Raw genomic sequence first — 22,467 nt, 5'->3', positions numbered from 1 at the left:
AGACAGTAGTATTGTATTATAATCATCAAACTTGCTAAACAAACGACTAGAACTTAATTATTCAAACCACTTCTTTAAAAAATTATGTAACATAATAGAGGTACTAATTATCACTATAAGGTAATCAAAATATGTAAAATATCAAATTAACATTGTATATCTTAAATTTACACAGTGTTATCTGTCAGATATATTTCAACTTTAAAATGTGATATATTTAAAACAAAAGGAAATAGTCTTTGTTTCCTGTGTCATTGATGTGTCTCTTGATAGGTGGTCCTATGAGCCCTTCATTAAAAGTTAATTTCACTTGAGAGGTGATTTCCTGTTTCTTTGAAGTGTCCCATCCAATTGAATTTTGTAGGTACCAGTCTGCATTTTAAGTAAGACGTATCTCAGATGTATAATTGACCTTTGAACAGAGCAAGGCTTAGGGACATCAAACCTCCACACAGGTGAAAGCCTGAGTATAATTTTACAGTTAGCTGACTCTTTGGATCATGTAGTCCGTACGTATCTATTGAAAAAAATCTGTGTTTAAGTGGATGCGTGCAATTCAAACCCATGGTGTTCAAGGGTCAATTGAATTTCCTAGTTACTATGGAAATTCTATTTTTATGCAATGTGATAAAGACAAACTGTACTTAAACTTTTGTAAAATAGGAGATTTGAAGAATAATTCTTTAAGAAACAACTTGATTGTTCTTACTTTTATCTACATTTACTCTCATTGAGCTGATCACAGTACCTTTTAGATATTGTATAGAAATTGATTTTATAGTGTTGCAAGTATAAAGAAAAGACTGAAACATTAAGTAGTAATCAGAAACTAGGTTAGAGAATTAGATTACTATGTAAGCCAAAGAAGTTTGTACTCCATTCAGTTTTTAATTTTTTTTAACACATATATCTTAAGGACAAAATTAATTGAAACTCAATACTGAATTATTTCCTTTAAAAAATTTTTTTGTTATTTTTTAATGAAATTACTGGGGATCGAACCCAGGACCTTGTGCATGCTAAGCATGTACTCTACCACTGAGCTGTTTCCCTCCCCCCCCCCGATTATTTCTTGATTCATAAATGCATTGGTTAAGAGGCATGAGATTGCTAAATAGTTTACTTACATTATAAATAATATCAGCTATTCTAAGATTACTGGTGACTAATACTCAGTCTTGACCATTACTTTAGTTATAGTTGGAATCTTTGGCTTGTGGACAGCTTGTGAAATACTTAATCTTTCTTTTTTCAGATTATACCCCTTTTTGTAAATTAGAAAAAGATTTCTTTAGCCATTAAGGGGCAGTTATCATCTCTGAAGTTATGTTAATGTTTGGGATTTATTAAAATTGATATTTAGCAGGTGACATGATTGTTAGTGGGTAAAAATAGTGCTGTTTGGCTCAGTAAACTGTTAATTTAAAAATACATTAAATGACTATATTTTGGCATTGATTTAGTAGGTTAAAAACATCATCTGATATACATATTAGCATCAAAGTAAGCTTCATCTTTGGAAGTATATACTACAGATAATAATTTAGAAATAATTTAAATTCTAAGTGAAAGGAATAATCTTTCTCTCTTTCTCCTTAGGTGGAATGAACCTTCCTTGTTGAATATCTCCTGGTTACCGGTTGGATTCACTCGTGAAAGAATTATTTTCCTTTGTGTGGAAGCCACTTAGTGGCATATTTAATTATAAGTCCAGGGATTGCAAAGCTTTTTGATTTCCCAAAGGAGGAACATACCACTATATCAAATAAGCCTGACATTACAGCCAAAATGGTGCTGTCCCAGAGACAACGAGATGAACTGTAAGTTTCTCTGTTCTGTTTTTTGTTTTTAATCTTCTCATAAAGGGCAAAGTAGTAAATTAAAATACAGCTTTGGGAGATGTATTCTAAACTAAAACTATTGTTATGATATTGGCTTGAGCTGTTTGGTCTGATTTTAAAACTAGGTATTATTTTGACAAAGTGTTATTTACCCTTGAGACTTTACTATGTGTACATTTAGAGCAGAACAAACAAGTTGGAATGAGTTAAGCTTGTCTTAAATATCTTACGTTCACTAGGAAGGTAGGACTTCAGAGCTCTTCTAAATTTTTTGTCTGGAATCCATGTACTAGCAAAATGAAAGCTTTTATGTTGCTATAGTTAATGCCTTTACTTTTTGTCTTACTGTGTTTTTTACCTTTTATCATCCAATGGCTGTTGTAGGATTTGAACTTTGAGTTGACTGACATAATTAATGCAAGTACATTAATGAAAGAAGCATGAAATGATTTGACCACTGCTATTTTATAGTATCTTACAGCATCCCATATTTATAGCATTCTATTTTCATAGGTGAAGATTATGAACATTTAATTTAACTTCATGTTCTAGGTATTTTTAAAATTTCCAAAAAGCTTTGTTTATTTGGAAATAATTTCAAATTTATGGAAAAGTTGTAAGATTAGTACGGAGAATTCTTACTGTACATTTTATCAAAATTTGCTTATTGTTATTTTTTACATTTGCTCTATCATTTGCACTCTGTAGCCCAGGGTGAGGGTACATACCATATTTTTTTTTTTAAACTATTTGAGAGTAAGTTGCATGCCTGAAGGACTCCCCCCATCATATACTTCACTGTGTGGTTTCTGAGAATAACTATTCTTCTATAAAACCAAAGTACAGTTAGCAGTTTCAGTAAAATTTAACATTGTCACAATACTTCTATTTAATCTACTTCAGTTTTGTTAATCAACCCACTAATGTCCTTTATAGCATTTTTTTCCCCCCTCTCTGGTACACTACCAAAACCAGTCCAGGATTAGGTTTTATATTTAGTTGTCATGCCTCTTTAGTCTCATTTAATCTGGAACATTTCCTCAACTTTTCTTTGTCTTTTATGACACTGATGTTTTTGAAATAGTCTTTTTCTTAAATTTTTTAATTGAACGATTCTTTAAATTCTGTAGTGCTTTACAATTTTCTGAAGTTTCACATGCATGATTTCATATGTAATACCATAATTACTCCTTTTTTCCCCCACCCCTGTATTGCCCATCTCCTCACTGGTAACCAACCACTGATTTATTCTCTTTATCTATGAGTCTGCTTCTTTTTTGTTTTATTCACTAGTTTGTTGTATTTTTCAGATTCCACACATAATTGATATCATACAGTGTTTGACTTTCTCTGTCTGACTTATTTCACTTAGCATAATGCCCTCCAAGTCCATCCATGTTGCTGCAGATGGCAAAATTTCATCCTCTTTTATGGCTGAGTAATATTCCATAGCATATATATACACACCACATCTTCTGTATCCATTCGTCTCTTGATTGACACTTAGATTGCTTCCATACCTTGGCAGTTGTAAATAATACTGCTGTGAACATTGGGGTACATGTATCTTTTCAAATCAGTGTTTTTGTTTCTTTCAAATATGTAACCAGGAGTGGAATTGCTGGATCATATGGTAGCTCTGTTTTTAGTGTTTGGAGAAACCTCCGTAGTGTTTTCTACAGTGACTGCACCAATTTACATTCCCACCAAGAGTGTAGGAGGATTCCCTTTTCTCTACATCCTCACCAACATTTGTTATTTGTGAGTCTTTTTTTTTTGGTCTTAATAGAGTGTTCCTCATTTTCCATTAGGCTGTCTGTTTCCTCATGATTAGATCCAGGTTATTCATTCTTGGCCAGGATATTATATCTAAAGATACATAATGTCCATCTGCCCCTCGATGATGTTAATTTTGATCCTTCAGTCTAAATGCCTGATATCTCTGCTATATGGTTATTGTTACTTTCTTTGCAACAAATAAGTGGGAAGACACTTTAAGATCGTGCAGACATTCTTCCTTCTCATTGATACTTATCCCCTAGATTTAACACTGGAGATTCTTACTGAATGATTCTTTACTGCAATGGTTGCAAAATGATTTTCTGGCACCACTACTCATTCTTTATTTATTAGTCAGCACTCAGCATTTTACTGTAATCAGTGGATCTTCTTTTTCTCCTTTTTATATACTTGTTTTTTGATTTTTGGTATGAACTCATGGATTCTTACATTTTCAATTGTTTATCATTCATTACTATTCTTTCTTGTTTTAGTGCTTGAATTGTCCCAGATTTTCCCATAGGACCCTTTCCGGTTGGCTCTTTTGTTTGCCCCTGTCATTTTTGTGAGCACTTCCTTATTTTCTAGGATAACGAGATGTTCCAAGCTTATTGTTTACCATCCTGCCTTAACCCTAGAATCAGCCATTGCTCCAAAAAGTTCTGGTTTCTCTTAGTCAGGAGTGGTATTAGAGATCAGTATATGGTCAGTAAGTGTGCACATTGCTGCTAGGATGTCTTTGCTTCTGGGCCCTTTAAGCAGACAGAACTAGGAAATACATGTATGTATAAACACATACAGACACCCTGCCTCACGTATGTACTAAGGTTTCTTGGTCTTGGCACAATTGGCATTTTGGGCTGAGTAATTATTGGCTGTGGGGGCTGTCCTGTACACACTTGGTGGTTTAGCAGCATCCCTAGCCTCTACCCACCAGATGCCATAACCAAAAATGTCTCCAGATACTGCCAGTCTCCTCTGGGGGGCTATAATACTTCTAAAATAGTTTCAGAATTGTTAATGCTCATACCATTATGAAAAACAAATCTCCTAGAAAGGGTTCAGAATTTGTATGCAATTCTCCCCACATCCATCCTGCCAGAGACTGAGAGTACATAATCAAATACTGTGTAAGTTATGTGGATTAGTTTTTTTTTTTTCTCCCTCTCCCTCTTCATGTAGTTATTATTCATTTGAAATACTGTTGGGTTCATCTATTTCTAGTTTTTCAGTTTTCTGTTTTTGCATTCCACCCCCTTCCCATTTTTGTTAATTTTATTTAATATTTTAGATATGTAGAACACCATCTATACAAAAATGTATACTCAGAAGTGTTACTGTCTTCTGAATCCTTTGCACTAAGTTACCCCTCCTTACTCTTTAGAAGAACCAACATCATTGTTTTGTAAAGATAGGCAAGAGATATATGTTTTCTTGTTTCTCCCTTCTTTCTTAGATAAAAGGTGGCATGCTATGTGTTCTCTTTTGCACTTAGCTTTTTTTCTCTTAACAGTATCTCCTAGAACTCACTACATGTCAGTTCATAGAAATTCTCTTCTTTTTAACAGCTGAATACTACCCCACTATGTATACACCATGGATTGTTCAACCATTCTCCCAAATTTGAACATCTAAGTAGTTTCCTCTGTTTTGTAATTACAAATAATATTGTAATGAATAACTCTGCATATGTGCATGTATATTATTAAGGCACATCTGGTTTTTAATCATTCTTGTTTCTAAATCACTTCAGAATTCTTTTCTTCTAGATGCCTTGTGTGAGCTGACTGCAAGTCATGCTTATAACCCTCATAATCAGGATGAATATTTAAACATTAAGGCCAAATATAGAGCTTTTAATTTGAATAAAAATCAGTTGAGAAGGGGAGAACCTAATTTCATGTGGCTAGGTTTTATAGAGTTTGAGATAAGAATTGACTTAACTGTGCTCATCAAGCAAAGAAAATTTGTTTTACAGATATAAATTAAATTTGGGAAATAGATTTAGTGTCTTACAGGTTTTAGTAAGGAAATAAAATGAAGTTCTTTGATCTAACAGTTTTCTTTATAAAGAGCTTAATTTTCTTTTTAACACATGTGCAAATATTTCTGTAGGGATAGCTGTGTAAAATTATGGATGTTTATTGCATTTTTTTTAGTGATAAGAAACTAGTAACAACCTAGAATGGTCCATTATTAGGGGAATGTTAAATATGGTACATCCATTCTATGGGATACTGAATAGCAGTTTAAAAAGTGGTTTATTTATGTATATCTACACGGAAAGAGCCCTAAGAGCTATTGTTAATCAGATAATCAGGTTGCTAAATAAGATGGTATGATACATTCATGTTAAACACCCACACACACAGCTATGCATTTCTTTTGTGCCTGTATCTGTGTCTGTGCACACATAGAGCCCTGAAAGGATATATACTAAACTGAAATTGGATAAAAGTGGAAGAAAGAAGATCTGTGACAGTACTGTTTCAGTATTTTATAAGGCAAATATATTTATTTTTTGTGTAAATAAGAGTAAAATCTTAATAGATTTTCTTTTAAACAAAGAAACTAGAGCTAATTTTCTCTGGCATTATAGGTTGCAGTGGAGAAGTTTAGGTCAGCCTGTTTCTCCTGCTCTTCTGCCTAGGTATCCATACTGTTTGTTCACTTATCTTCATGTTCACCAAGCTAGATTTTGGATAGTTCTATATTTTAAGGATATTTTCTTATTATAGTTGGTTACATTGTATCATGTCTTTTTGGATTCTTTTTATTTTGATCTGTTTTTAGTTTTAAGTTACTTCAGATTTTTTGGGAAGTATAGTGTGTTCATCTGTCATTTTCTGCTGCTTTTGGGGGTAGTTCTTCTTCTCTAAAGCATACTTTCCTCTCTGTTTTGCTTGCTGTGCTACTTTTCCTTTTCTCCTCTTAAAAAAAATTGCGTGGGTCCTATGTGACATTTTTCCTTCTTATTAACCATCTTTGAGGATAGTTCTGGTTGTGGGAAACAGTGACTGAGCTGGACATAGCTTGTAATTAAGTGTGCTGTCTTAGAACACCTTTCTGCCATATTAGTACAGTCCTCTGCCCTGGGGCATTTTACCTCTTAGCTTCCCAGGTCCTCCTCAAGTAAGCTAACGTTCCTCAAGTGATCTGAAGCCTTTTTTGGGGGGTAATTTATTGTTTGTCTGTTAGCTCATTCTGGCTGGCACATGTAAAGCTAATTCTCTTTACCCTTCTCTTAAATCCTTCTTTACCTGTATACAGCTTCACTACCCTAAAAATCCCCTGTTTGCCTATTTGTCCATCCCTTTCTCTCACCAAACCCCTGGCAATCACTGATCTTTTTACTCTCTCTATAGTTTTGCCGTATCCAGAAAGTTGAACTCACACAGTATGTAGCCTTTTCGGAATGACTTCTTTCACTTAGCAATATGCAGTTAAGGTTCCTCTATATCTTTTCATTACTATAATGTATTTGTAAGCTGTGTTTTGCTTTACAAAATTTAACATCTTCAGTTGAGGTGTTCAAGATTCTCCTGTGCTTATGTTTGAACATTGTATATGTTTAGTATCTATTAGAAAGTGATTCTGTCCTGATCTTTTAAAAAAGTAAAAATCTGCACTTCTCTACACACTTAAAATTGCACATGAGAATACACTACAGCTATAGCATCTCATGTTCATGTTCATGGAGTTAGATGCCAGGCTCTGGCATATATGTTACCATGTGGTGAATACTTGAAAAGACAGGTATGGGCATAACACCTTGCATTATGGCAGTATCCTGTTAAAAATAGTTCTAGGGCTTAAAGTTTTGGACAATTATTGTCTGGCTTTAGAATCTATAATAAGGAATGGGAACAGTGTTTAGATTTTGATGGTGATTCAGCTTTCAGACGGGTATTTCTCCTTGTAAGCCTTCTGGCTCAGTTTAATTGAAGAATATTGTGAGACTATAAATTGAACTGTAGAAGTGCAGTTACTTTTACTTACCTGTTACTTACCTGTGTGAATTAGTTTTCGTAATACTGGACAACAAAAGCAAAATACATGAACTGGATGCTGGAACTGAAATGAGACTGTAATTGTAATTCATATCGTCTCAGTTTCAAATTTTTATTTTAAAAAACTATGTATTTTCATTGACTGTAACAGTAAGTATGTATTAAAACACAGACTTAATATATTGCTTTTATCTAGCTTATGTTTTGAGGTTCTGCTGCTTTTTAAAGTTTAAAAGTTGATAATTGTGGAACCTATAACTATATTGTCTTGGGGTAAAAAATTTTAAAAGGCCTGAGTCTTCAGAGGAAGATTAAAGTATTCTCAGTTTATGTTATGGTTAATCTTCTTATTCTTTGAAAGTTTTTTAATTGAAGTACTTCATTCACTGGAATGCATCGTATTCTGATCATTCCAGATAACAAATAATGACTTCCTGTACTGTAGGAGTACTGATATTTTCTTCTGTTGTTGATATTAGACTTGTCAAAACAATAAACAGGTAAACAAAACCCCATACTTCATTCGTGAAATTGAACCAAAATTATAAAATTGCTGAATGTTCAAAAAACTACATTCAACATTTGTTGACAAGGGTGAAAATATAGGCATCTCTAAAGATAATCAAGATGTGGACATCAGTATCAAATTTGCTGATTTTCTGTAGAATTCATACAAAGCTTTGTGTGTGTGTGTCATACAAAACTTTTATTGTGTCATATGACATTTCATTTCACTGAAATATTTGATTTTATTCTAGAGGATTGTATTAGAAGAAAAGTCATACTGTAGAAGAGAGAGGAAGGCAGTGCCACAAATACCATTAAGGAAGTTGAGAAGGTTATATACTGAGCAGCTCCTATTTTCTGTGTGAGGTTGAAGGTCAGCTGAAGGCTGGGATGCAATTAGGTATTTGAGAATGAAAAAGGGGACCAGGGACAAGTGAATGATTCATTAGGCAGTACTGGAATGACAACCATATATCATGCATGACTTGATCCATACCAATTCTAAAAATATAAGTCCATTATTAGCAGTATTGTAGATTATTGGCTATCCTGCTGTTCAATGCAGGATTAGAACTTTGTTCCATCAACAAATGGAACTTATATTTAGCCAGGTAATTCTGGGGATGGTTATTGTGAATATGACCTGATTTTAAGGGATTTTCACTGTTACTCTTTAGAGTTTGGCTTACTGTATGATACTCTTATTTTATTTAATTGCTATTCCATTTAATCTGTCTGTATGCTTCTAAGAAGTAAGTCTTAAAAATACCATTTACATTAAACCTTTTCTTGTCTTGCATGTCCTTCATAATCTGTTTCTGTCCTGTCTTTCAGCCATTTCTCTCATATCTTAATCTCGCTTTTAATATTTATTTTGATTATTTAGATTGACCACTTTTAGAGTAACTTTAATTTTTAATTTTATTATTACTTTTTTAATTTTTATTTATTTTGGAAAGTTGGTTTTTTTGTGGGGTTTTTTTTTTTTTTGGTCTTGTTTTTTGTTGTTGTTGTTATATTAATCGTGGTAATGGGGAATTGAATCCAGGGCCTCATTCATGCTAAGCATGTGCTCTACCACTGAACTATTACCCCCCCACCTGCCCCCTCACCCTTTTTAAAGTTTAATGGAGGTACTGGGGATTGAACCCAGGACCTGGTGCATGCTAGGCACACTCTACTACTGAGCTGTTACCCACACCCTCTGGAGCAACTTTAAATAATAATGGTTATAAATAACAGTGATTATCCTTGTTTTGTTCTTGACTTTAATGCAGCTGTTTCTAGTGTTGTACCATTAGTTGTAATATTTATTGGTTGAAGGTTTGAGGGGTTTCTTTTTAAAATATTAATGACGAGGTCTCTTTTTTAATGTTTAATGGCCTTTCCATTGTTAAGGATTTTTGGGGGGGGTGGTAATTAGGTTTATATATTTATTTTTAGAGGAGGTACTAGTGATTGAACCCAGGACCCCATGCATGCTAAGCATGCGCTCTACCACTTGAGCTATACCCGCCCCGCCCCCCCCCCCCCCCCCAGTTAAGGAATGTTTTAAAATCAAGAATGTTGGAGAATTTGATCAGATATAAATTGAGATCTTCATCGTGTACCATTCTTGTTCCCTTTCTCCTGCTCAGTCCCCTGCCTATAATGCTTAACTGTTTCTTTTTCATTTAAGGCCCAATTCACATCTTGCCTTTATAAAAAGATTCTTGCATTCAATCTCATTTCTTTTTTGAATTGTTTTCATACCCTTCGGTACCTTTGGTTTTCCTCCTTGAATAGATTTACAAGCTCTTGGAAAGCAAGGTACAATAATCTAATCCTTTTTTATAGTCCCTAGTATGAAGTTGGGAATATAACAGACACTTATCCCTTCCAGCATCACCTTTTTTCTTTCCTTCCTTGTTTTATAGTGAAAATTTGCTTTACATTTAAAGATTGTTAATGTTTCAAACTTTTAAACGCATGCGAGTTACATTGGCTATTCTTACGGTACAACCTGACTTTTCTGAATAAGTTTCTTAAGTATGCAGAATTATTTTTTAAAGGAATATATTCTAAGTGGATCTCAGAGTTAAATAAATAACTATCTGCAATTACTATAGACATATTAAAGTTAGAAGAAAAAGGAGAAAATGTTTTTAAAGTTGCAAGTTGTACTGAGGAACCAAGATGAAATGTCCCCTGCTCTGGAGACATTGCTGACCTCTGACTTACACTAGGCCATGCAGCTTATATGTCAGTCATTAATACACTATGTATTACTAACTTGAAACAACATAACTAGAAGTCTAACCCTTCTGGTGTGAAGTGATATCATGATCATACCTTCATTTACTTTTTGTAAAGTTATTTTTCTTAACAGATTAAAAGGGTAAAGAAAACATAAGAAGGGGGAGAATCAGAACTGAACTGTTCAGTGGTGCCTTCTGTTTTGTGGTTCCATTACTCAAAAAATTTCATCTAAATATGAGAATGAACAACGATAATGTATATTTTTGAGTTCTTTTTTTTTGGGGGGTTTTGCCTTTTTAAAAGTCCGACGTGATGCACTTATTTTGGTATACAGTGTTATTGCTGCTGTGGTATGGGGAGTGAGGGCTGGATGACCTCAGACCCAGATCTCTTCTGCCGAGAAATGATAACTAACAGGCACACGTTCTTTGGCTTAATGAAGAAGATCCACTCACCCTGGCTCACCCCAGTTTTATTTTCTTTACTTCATCACTGCCCACATAAGGTCTCATTGTTACTCTTGCTGTGTTTGTACTTGTCCCAAGACTAGTAGTAGTTGAATCCTGGATTACGAAGTAGGTATCTTCAAGTGTGATGATGAAGGATGATCATTGTAACCCTCTGTCAAGGCACATGATGTTGGAGAGGTATAAGACCTATGAGACCTATGGCCAAGAACTCATCATTTCAGTGCTGCACTTTCCCCAAAGACTCAGTGGGTAGTTTAGCATATTTAAGAAGTCATGTTACCTACCTGTCTGAGACTTGGTTAATGTCCTGTGGCAGCAGCTTATGGAATAACCCTCAGTAGTGTCTCTGCACTTGAAACTGAACTTTAGTCACATCTTCCCCAGGACAGTTCATCTTGGTGTTTGTCTAAGGGGTGTTGTGAGGGTTGTCTTCTGGAGCATGGCACTAAAGATGACGATGTGGTCCCAGTGATGTGAACTTGCATACTTGATCCTGCTGGGTCTTCTCATTATCTTAATGGTGTGCCCTCCTATCTCTGCAGATATCCCAGATTCATTGGGCCGCTGCAGCCTTTTAGAACAATGCATATTAACTCCATTGCTTTCCTAATTCCTGAGTATGTGAGATTGGTGCATCCTTTTTAATGGGCCTCATAAGAAAACATCTCTTTGTCAGCATTTGACTTAACCTTGTTTTTCCTCATATAAACAATAAAATTTAAAATTTTATAAAATTCTTAGAACATTTTTATTCAGCTTTAGAGTGCTACAGTATACAGTTTGAAGAAATACTGTTATCACATTGGTTTCAGAAGACCCAGATTTTGATTTTCTGCTTCACCATTTATCAGCCAAAGAAGTCAGTTAAGCTTTGTGAGCCTCAGTTTCTTTACTTGTGAAAAACAGCTTCACTTCATTCTCCTCTAGATGCATGCTCTGTAACTCCCTCTGTTTCAGTTAACATTTGTAAGAGTTGATGGGGACCCTGAAGTATTCTGTTTTTATTGTTAGTGCTATCCAATCTTTTTAGAGTTGTTACTGTGTAACGTTCGTGACACTTAGAGTAACTTTTACAAATCTTACCTCTCTTTATAAGAGTGTAAAGGTGTATATGGTTTGGTAATGGTGTTATGACTGGTATTACAGCTACAAAAATTATCCTGGGGGATATGAGAACAACTAAGAGAATAGGAAGTCAGCTAAAATGCTTAAAATCTAATCTGGCATTTTATTTATTTATTTTTATTATTTTTTTTAATATGTATTTATTTTGTTTTGGGGGGAGGTAATTAGGTTTGTTTGTTTGTTTGTTTTTAGAGGAGGTACTGGGGATTGAACCCAGGACCTCATGCATGCTAAGCATGCACTCTACCACTTGAGCTATACCCTCCCCGCTGGCATTTTAATAACTTGGGAATAGGTTAGAAAAACAGCTTCATTTGTTGTAATGGTTTCAAAGGACAGCAGTAGAATAATTTCATTGTGCTACTATTCCATGTGTAAGCCTAAACTCTGTCTAACCAATTATTTGTTCATAGGTAGAATTCCTTCAGGTTGTTCTTTTGATTTTAATCATTTTCTCTGATTCTACATGGGGTTTCTGGTTTTGGTCTACTCAGAATGACCTGTTACACTTTTGCATGAAGTTTTCCTTGATTATTCTAGTGATTGGTTATTTTTCTTCATCTTCTGAGACTTAATAGATTTATTTAATTAATGTGTATGAAGTTTCTTTGAGAGATTATTATAAACTTGTGCTTTGATGTCCACTTATTTCCAAAGGGATAAGTCTTCCATCCCTAATAAAACTGATGTAAATCAACTCTAGGTCAACAGCTGAAATTAGTAGCAAACTCTAGAAGCACCCTTTAGGCTGTTAGAACCAAGAGATTCTTCAGTTTTATTTATTCTTACTTTGACAGTGGTACACCTTGGCTGAGTTAGAGGATCCACATTCACTGGATCAGATAGATATTGAGTGGTAAGGTAACAGGGGCAGTGGTGCCAAAGTTATCTGGCCATGGGAACCTAGTTATGCTTCTTGACTCTTGTCAACACCACTCACCTGACATTGTGGTTAGAAGTATGACTAAGAAATCTGACTAAATTGTATTTGATGTGGAAATAGAATTGACTAGACTCCTCTGGGACTGGATTGTAGATTTTGTACATTATCAGTATGTTGTATAATTCCTAATGGTATCAGACTCATTTAAACTTGAGTTTTATTTGCTGTGTTTTTGTATATCTCTCTTGCTCTTTGGTAGTTCAGTATTATATTTTAATGCCATGTAATATCACTTTCTTTTACTAAACTCTTGCATGTAATACTTGTATTAACTAAACATTCACCCTTCATTAGATGGAGAATGCATCCCTGGTAGTCTCAAAACTCACGCTCTTCCCCAACTCCAGTATTTTACAGTGCTCATTTGAAGACTTACTGTGGAGTAGAAGACTGAGGCTGCTTTAAGTTGTGCAACTACACTTGCTCAAGTCAGCGGGACCTCTTATTAGCCAGATTGCTTGGGCACTTTTTAGACTTACTTTATTTGACCCCTCTCAGAACTTTGTTGCCATTAGTCATTTTCATTTTATTGAAAATCCCTTTTCCATTGGCTTACCGACATCTTTCTTAATTCTCTTAGTAGGCTCCTTCACTCCCTAATGGCTTCTTAAATATTGGTATCTGTCAAGGTTCCATTATTTACATTCTAGTCTCCTTTTTTCTTCCAATTATATACCTTCTTCCAAAGTGTCTTTCACCACTTAAGTGGTGTTAATTTTCCCAAATCCTTTCCTTACATCAGACCTATTTCTTAAGCTTCTGACCTTTATATTCAGTTACCTCCTGTATTCTTTACTTAAATATCTTATAGCTACTTCCAGTCAAAAGGTTTAAAACTAAACTAATTATATTCCTACCTCTTTTCCTGTGTTTCCTGTCCAAGTAAATGTTACTACCATCTACCAGAAGCTTGTGAAACTGTTTTCACCCATCACGCACATCTAATCAGTTATCAAAACAAAAGCACTAGTGGTTGAAAGTGTGAGTCATTCTTGGTTTCAAGAATCTGTGTGTAGGACTTTTTAAAGAGCAGTATAAATCCTACTTTTAAAATATTTATGAGGAAATACAGTATATGGAAATATATAACAATGGAACAACTAGAGGGGGAGGGTATAACTCAGTGGTAGAGCTAGTGCTTAGCATGCACAAGGTCCTGGGTTCAATCCCCAGTAACTCCATTAAAATAAGTAAATAAAAGCCTAATTACCTCTCACTCGCCCCCCAAATAAACAAAAAGATGGAACTAGTTAAAGGAGGGAGGTGTAGCATTCCATCTGCTTAGCCAGTTTCTTCCCCACCTACTCAATAAATGTTGATTGGAATTATTATCCTAAATTATTTCACTGCTTGTTAGTTTTGTGACCTTAGATGAGTCAGGCTACCAATATATAATATAGAGGTAATATACTTTTCTACCTAATTTACAGAATGGTTTTAGAATCAAAAGAGAACAGTGTTTTTTTTTTAAGTTGGATTTAACATTTTATTAAAAATGTAAATGTGACATACAGCTATTTTGAGGTGCTGTTTAATGCATATTTGGAATTACCTATGTCTTTCTAATTAATTGCATTTGCCGCATAGCATCTTTTTAAAATATAGATGGTGGGTTAAGCCACAAAGTATTTGGAAATCTTGCAGAAGTTTTCAAAGTTTGATATCTAGTACACTTTCATAAAAGCTATATATGCAGAATCAAAGGGTGTCAACTTTGTTTTAAGTCAGTAAATGCTAATCCAATTGTTTAAAAAGTAAAGGTGTTAAAGGGATGACATTCATAACGACTGGTAGGAATATAAATTAGTTACAGCTCTGGGGAGCAGTTTGGCAGTAGCTTTCAAAATGTCCTAAAAACATATATTTTTTTTTGTCTTAGTCTATTCTAAGACTGCAGTAACAAAATATAAGCTGGGTGGCTTATAAACAACAGATTTATTTCCTACTGTTGCAGAGGCTAGGAAGTTCAAGGTCAAGGTACTGGCAGATTTGTGTCTGGTGAGGGCTCATTTCCCAGTTCATAGTCTCTTTATAAGGGCATTAACCCTGTTCATGACTTCCTCCTATAATCCCCCACTTCCAGATGCCATCATTTTGGGGATTAGGTTTCAATATAAGAATTTTGGGGGGATACAGACATTCAATTATAGCATCTTTTGACTTAAAGTGAAGATGTTTGAAAAGCTTTGAGTGTACAAATACTTACTTGCGACATTATTTTTAGTGGTAAAAAATTAGAAACAACCTGAAAGTCTAGCAATCGATGATTGCTTAAATAAAATTTGGTACATCTATATAGTGGAATATTGTTTGAATATTAATAACTGATGTCATAAATGAATATATACTGACAAGGAAGGATCTTCACAGTGTGTTGAATGAAATTAGCAGATTAAGTTGATTAAAAGCATACATAGTGATGTGAATGTATGGGCAAAAGCACATGGTATGAGTGGGCTATTCTGCAAGGTTAGTGGTAATCTCAAAATACTGGAATTTTTTTTTAAATAAGGAGAAAGATATAATCATTTTGCATTTTTCTTTTAATATTCTTACCTGGAAAAATATCACCACATATCTATCTGTCTTTTCCTTTACCAAAATTAGTCCATTTAAGATCATAATAGTTATAATTTGTACATATGTTATATATACATATTTGTTTATGAACTTCAGAGTTATAAGCTGTGTGTGTAGTGTGTTCAGTCGAAGTTTAGGCATTAGGACTTGACCCTGAGGTAGGAGTGGAGCTAGGTAGGAACATTAAATATTTACAAATACAAATACTACATACGATTTTATTATTACTTTTTTAAGTATAGCACTTTTATTTCAACCCTTGACATTTCCCCCTTTATTTGCTTGAAGAAGGAAATAAAGTTAAGAAATAGATGTCTTTTAGCTTCTTTGTTTCCCTTAACTATTTGGGAACTTTCTTTCTTCCTTTCTTTTCCTTTTTTTAATGGAAGTACTGGGGATTGAACCCAGGACCAGGTACATGCTAATCATGTGCTCTGCCACTGAGCTGTACCCACCCCCCTATTTGGAATAGTCTAACCAAAGGGTAATTTATTTTTGTTGAACATTTGTAATACAGGCTTTGACAACACAGTATTTGATGGAATATTTTGAGAGAGCTGTTGCTTTCCTAGTCTGTATTGTTTCGGAAGGCCCAAGTAGAACTACTTGGAAATTAAAAGTAGATAATTATCTTCGTGTAAAGAATATACTTTGTAATGAATCGAGTTACCCATTAGTGGAGCAGGCCAGAAGTACAGGCTATGATATGAGCAACACGCAGACACAGACTTACAGTAAGACTAAGAATTTACCTTCCCTCAATCCCCATATCCACAAATATGGTGTGCTGACCTTGTCTTCCACTAGTTGTTATACTTTAATCTTTGTACTACTACTACTTTTTACTACTTTATAGTAGTAAAAGCATGTCTCTAATGGAGTACAGTATTTTTTAAAAAGAGGCAGATTTATATCTAATAAAGAATGATTGCTAAGATTAAGTGAGTTTATATGACATTGTATGTAAGACATCTGTAGTATACTGCAGTTTGTTTTAAAAACAAGTATTGATTATGTCTAGACTATGTAGGGGTAGACAGGGAGACCATCTCTGAAAGAATACACAAAACCCTGGTAAAGTGGTTGCCTCTGGGGTGGAATATTAAGGGTTAGTGGTGGAAAGGACACTTTATTGTGTCCTTATATATTTAAAGTTTGTTTAACCTTGTGTATATATTAACTTTTAAAATTTTTAAATTAATTTAAAATGTTAAAGGCAATACCAAGCACACAACTATTTCTATCACAGTGGTACCTAACGCTCAAAAGAATTGAGAGACATTGGAACAGATTGCCTTAGGAGACAGGTAGCTTGTTTTCCTCTTTCAAAGAATATAAGGAAAGCATGAAATTCAGCTTCTCTAACCTTAGAGTTCTTTCGAATTCTAAATTAAGCCTCAATTTATGATAGTACCCTAAGTTTATAGCATGTGCCTTTTTTCCCCTACCTACTCTCATGTTTAAGTTGTCTCTAATATTAAAGTACTTATTAAAATTTTATCAGAATAATTCTCCCTGCAATACTAAGTTTCATTTGCTAGTCCTTGAGTGTCTATTAGAATAACAAGGCAAGGCTGAATGTAAACTGTAAACATGAACAGAAATGATCATTACTGTCACAAAGTGATATCTAATTGTATAAGCAAGCCATATCTTGATCTATAGAGTACCCACAGCTTGTAAGGTAAACAACACATTAGAAACATAACTAAAAGCTCAGGAATAATGTTATAATCTTATGGATGTACTATGACAGGGCTAAATGTTTTAGGCTTTTTTGGGGGGGGAGTAGTTCCTTTTTTTGTGAAATACTTGTATGATTTGAAAGATAATACTCTTAAAAGAGTATCTTAAGGGGAGAGGGTATAGATCAATGGCAGAGTGTATGCCTAGCATGCACAAGGTGCTGGGTTCAATCTCCAGTACCTCCATTAAAGATAAAAGAATAAACAAGCCTAATTAGCTCTCCCCACCCCCCAAAAAAAGAGTATTTTAAGATTTATGAGATTTGAAGTAAAATATTATTTCTTGAAAATAGAAACGAGAATTTGCTAGGAGTCACTTGAATTTGTTTCCTTTCAGAAATCGAGCTATAGCAGATTATCTTCGTTCAAATGGCTATGAAGAGGCATACTCAGTTTTTAAAAAGGAAGCTGAATTAGATATGGTATGTTTGACTTTTTACAGTTATTTACAGTATAATTAATGAATGGATTTTACTCAAGTACCAGTAGTTAACAGTCACATTAGTTACTCACAAGTCTTACCACTTGTTATTGTGGTTTACTTGGCACTAAACTTGGTATTCACCAGAGCCTTCCAGATTTTTTTTTAAAGTTCTAACCATTTTTTTTTTCTCTAGAATGAAGAATTAGATAAGAAATATGCTGGTCTTTTGGAAAAAAAATGGACATCTGTTATTAGATTACAAAAGAAGGTAACTAAGTCTTTTAAGTTAGTTGTATTCAGAGTATTATACAAACTTTGAAAGTGTCAACATAATTATTCTGCACTAATATAGTAAAGGAAAGGCAAATAAAAATATATTTCTGTGCATTAAAAAAAAAAAAGCTTTTGACCTGTATTAGGTCATTGCTGATACATGCTGACTTATGCAACCCAGGGTACTGGCTGGATTGAATCCACACAGCCCTGACTTCAAGGAATTGATACTGAAGAACTCATTTATGCATTTAGTTGGGAAGAACACATGGAGCCAATGTGATACTGGGAAAAGAGCACTAAAGTGTGCTCTTAAACAAACCATTTTCATCTCTGAGCTTTTATTTTTATCTGTAAGAAGGCAATAAATAATATTCTGGTCCTAAATTTATACTTTCAGTAGGCAAAGTTAGAACAAATAATACTGTTATAACATGAGTTAATTCATAATATGCCCTTAGAAAACTGTCTAGCACACAGATGCTCCATAATGTTAGCTTTCATTATGTATGTTATGATTGACATGTATAATGTAAACTGGTTTGGAAAGGATTTACTAAGAGTGACCGACTTAGAAGGGATCAACATAGATGCCCCACTCTTCCTCTATTTACTGGCACCTTCCGAAATTTTCTTTGAGTTAAATAGTTACAGCACAATGGTACTGAATTTTTCTCAGTTTTCAGTTTTGTCATACCACTAAAATTTTGGTGATACATAATATAGATCATTTTCAATTAAATCTAACATGCTTTGTAAATTACTGAAATTTTATTCTTCATCTGCATGTATGGATGCAAATTAAAGGCAGTTTTTTAAAATATGAAATATACTCTTTTTATCAGAACCTATCTGTACATAACTATGTGTTCCTTCTCAAGGTTATGGAATTAGAATCAAAACTAAATGAAGCAAAAGAAGAATTTACGTCGGGTGGACCTCTTGGTCAGAAACGAGACCCAAAGGAATGGATTCCCCGCCCACCAGAAAAATATGCATTGAGTGGTCATAGGAGTCCAGTCACACGAGTCATTTTCCATCCTGTGTTCAGTGTTATGGTCTCTGCTTCAGAAGATGCTACAATTAAGGTAGTTTTTTCAAAATTGGAAGCTGTGCAATAGGATAATTGTTAGAAGCAGATTTAATGTTAACTGAGTGCAAGAAATCAAAAGATCCTGAACTGAGGATGACCTAAGCAGAGGGACAGGAGAAACTTTTTTCACTCTGAAAACTGTGTGATTGGTTTTAAACCTTAAAAGACAGAAGTAGAAAAAAATTTAATTTTATTTTCTGAGAGACAAGCTGCCAAATAACTTCACTGATGAATTTGAGATAATTGGGTGTCACTAATTAAGCATTGGACAATAGGTCACCTAGTGCTTGAATGACTTTTATTCTTGGAGAATAAAAATATAAGTATGTACCGTACTTATAGCAGAGGTGATAGTTGAAAATACAGGATTATGAAACTATAATTCAGGGATGAATATATTCTGCAGAAAATTTCAGTAGAGGATTTGTTTAAATTGCATTCTCCATGATGTATTTAATATTTGTTTTGATTCCAAACTAAACAGTAGTTCTCTCCAGGGGTGTGGGGATATAGGAGCTTTTCACTTTGTAAGTTATGTATTTCTGTCATTTTTGTATTTTTCACAATAAGCATTTACATTTTAATATTTTATCTTTTAATCAGAAAAAAGTTTTTGTAATTCCCTTTGATCGAGACACAATACAGTGACAGTTGTATAAACCATCTACAGGAAGATAAGTAATATATAGTTCTAAAAATTTATGTATGTGTCTCTGTTCCAAAGCTTATTTCAAATTAAGTTCTAGATTTTATGTTTGATTTATAGAGGTATAACTAAGAAAATGTGAGTAGGTTGCCAAGATTGTGTTTATCACATAGTAGCAGTCAGCATAAAATGCAGGCATTACTTAACCTGTTCTTCAAATTAAACATGGTTTTATGCTTTCCTTTTGTGGTTTCTTTACTTTCTAAATCAGTGACTTCCTTTAATCCTGTGGGCTGGTGATCCAAGGGGTGGGCTGCAAAGTAATTGGAAGAGAGTCTTAAATTCATATGTGCTTCACATATTTCTATAGGCTGAGATGATTACATACCAGATACAGTAATATATTAGTATTTTTCAAATTACATAGACATGTCATTAATTTTTTTGATTTCATGATAGTCTTGTCTACTAAAAACTGCACGCACTGCTATCATGAAGCATAGGGATAAAGGCAGACATTATTTAATAGATGGAAAACCCCAGTCTTAACTGTTGATTTTGCAGCAGTGGTATAAAAGCATAAACAAAACTGCTAATGTGCCATCTTAATGTGTACTCTATTGAGTCAACTTTAAAATACTACAAATGGAAGTTTTACAAATTTTATCTATAATCATATCACGTATCTCAACAACTACTAAAAGTTCTTCCTTCTATTTAGTCTTTATAGTGTGCACAACTGGTAGTTGCATTGATGAACAGCATTTAGGGGTTTGCATTTCATTGTTGTTGTTTTCTACCTTTTAAAAAACTTTATTATATATTTCAGGGAGGTAATTAGATTTATTTATTTAATTTTTAATAGAGGGACTGGAAATTGAACCCAGAACCTCATGCATGCTAGGCATGCATTCTACCACTGGGCTATCCCCTCCCCCTTTGTTTCCTTTTTTGATTAAACTTACTTTAGAAATAACTTTCTTTTTTCTAATGAAATCACTTTTAATGATTTTTAAACTGGTCTTTTTACTTATATTTGGAGATTTTATTGGGTAGTTAATGGTCAGGAGCACAGGCTCTGGATTCAAGTTCTGACCACGCCAGTTTAATAATTTATGTGTTATGAGCAATTAACTCTTTGTGCTTCTCTTTTCTCATCTGTAAAATGAGGATAATTAATACCTGTGTCACAGGGCTTTGGGAAGGATTAAATGAGTTAATACATGGAAACTGCTTTAAAAAGTGCTAGCCAGAATACTAAAGGAGTACTCAGTGTCAACAGTTTCTCAGCATCGTTAAGAAGTCTTCCTTTGAATTTTTATTTCCAGCCATCTACTATCATAAGTAATATTGTTCTATTCATTTTTATACATAAATCTTTCTTTCTCAAATTATTTCCTTGGATATTTTGTGGAATGGAAAAAAAAACTTGTTTCTACTCTAGCAATTTTCTTTCTTCAATTCTGGTAAAGCTAAGTGATTTCTAAATGATGATTGTGATAGAACTACTTTTGAAAAAACTCCAAGAAGCGCACAGAGAATTTTTTGTAATTTTGTGACTATCTTGGTCAAAGTGCTTAAAGCCTTAAAGCGTTTAAGGCTTAAATTTCTCATTTGTTGGAAGGAGGATTAAAAATATCTGTATCATAAGAGTCTTTGGCTTAAAATGAAGTAATATATACATAATGCATATTGCATATGTACAGTGTCTGGTGGATAGATGGTAAGATCTCAATAAACTGTAGCTAATGTTACAGTTATTGATAAAAAATTAAAATTTTATTATATTAAGTAATGTCTTACGCATCTGGTAAATAGGACAGGTTCCTTTTAGAGCCATTTATTTACATCATCAATATTTGAACTAATGATTTAAGAAAAGTGGTAGAGGATGGATATTTGATATAGTTTGTGACAGTATTTTTAATTGTGTTAAATTTTGAAACATCATTTCTGGTTGTCATTTAGAACTAATTCTTAAATATTAAGAAAAATGAATAGCAGACAACTGAAAAGTACATTAAGCTAATAAAGCAGATGAATGATTGCCAACTTGAATATTTAGAGTTGAAACAAGTGTGGAAAACAGTAACATCTCAATAGAAAATAGACTGTAGGACATGAACAGACAATTTATAGAAGAAAAAATGGCTAACCAACAGCAACAGAACTTTGGCCTTACTACTGATAGTAGAAGAAATGAAAATTAAAATGACAGTAGATATCAAATCTGCCAAGATATCTTAGTTTTTAAATGAGAATTCCCGATGGTGATAAGAATTTGATGAAGCAGGCATTCTCATTACATTTGATACAATCTTATGGGAGAACAATTTAGCAGAATATATGAAAGACTAAAAAGCTTATACTTCTTGACTCACAGTTCTTTTTCTCCATCACTGTCTGACCTAAGTATTGCAAAATGAGGACAGATATTTTTCAATAGTCAAAGATTTCACTATAATGTTTTCTATAATAATGAAAAAGTGTTCCTGTTGTTTAGAAAACAATAGGAATTCTTTTTGAATAATGTTTGCTAATAAGTTTTTAATGGCATGGAAAAATCCTTATGATAAGTTAAAGGGAAAATGGGATGATGAAATATATACAGTCACTATTACGAAAAAGAGCATAGAAAAATGGAAAAACCATGCCATTAGTAGGATAATGGATATTTTTATTGCCTTTATATTAGTACATTATAGATTTTTTTATCGTGAACATTTATTATTTTTATAATCATACAAAAGGTAAATATCAAGTAAAGGAAAAATAAAATCAATTCTCATTAAT

The 22,467-nt window shown here is 33.6% G+C and overlaps 1 protein-coding gene across 2 annotated transcripts in view; it reads left to right on the top strand.

Moving 5' to 3' along the window:
- The window catches only part of PAFAH1B1 (platelet activating factor acetylhydrolase 1b regulatory subunit 1), a 67,335-nt gene that overhangs the window by 31,183 nt on the left and 13,685 nt on the right, over window positions 1-22,467 (top strand). For both annotated transcript variants that reach the window (XM_031468551.2, XM_031468552.2), the window contains 4 exons: window positions 1,600-1,820; window positions 17,576-17,660; window positions 17,856-17,930; window positions 18,817-19,023. In XM_031468551.2, the coding sequence (XP_031324411.1) occupies window positions 1,789-1,820; window positions 17,576-17,660; window positions 17,856-17,930; window positions 18,817-19,023 (399 nt within the window). In that variant the 5' untranslated portion in view covers window positions 1,600-1,788. The remainder of the gene's footprint in view (window positions 1-1,599; window positions 1,821-17,575; window positions 17,661-17,855; window positions 17,931-18,816; window positions 19,024-22,467) is intronic.

Source organism: Camelus dromedarius, chromosome 16 (genome assembly GCF_036321535.1).
Source record: "Camelus dromedarius isolate mCamDro1 chromosome 16, mCamDro1.pat, whole genome shotgun sequence".
In the NCBI taxonomy this organism is placed as follows: Eukaryota; Metazoa; Chordata; class Mammalia; order Artiodactyla; family Camelidae; genus Camelus; species Camelus dromedarius.
The sequence above is the reverse complement of the archived record's forward strand: the minus strand, read 5'-3'. Positions and strand labels throughout refer to the sequence as shown.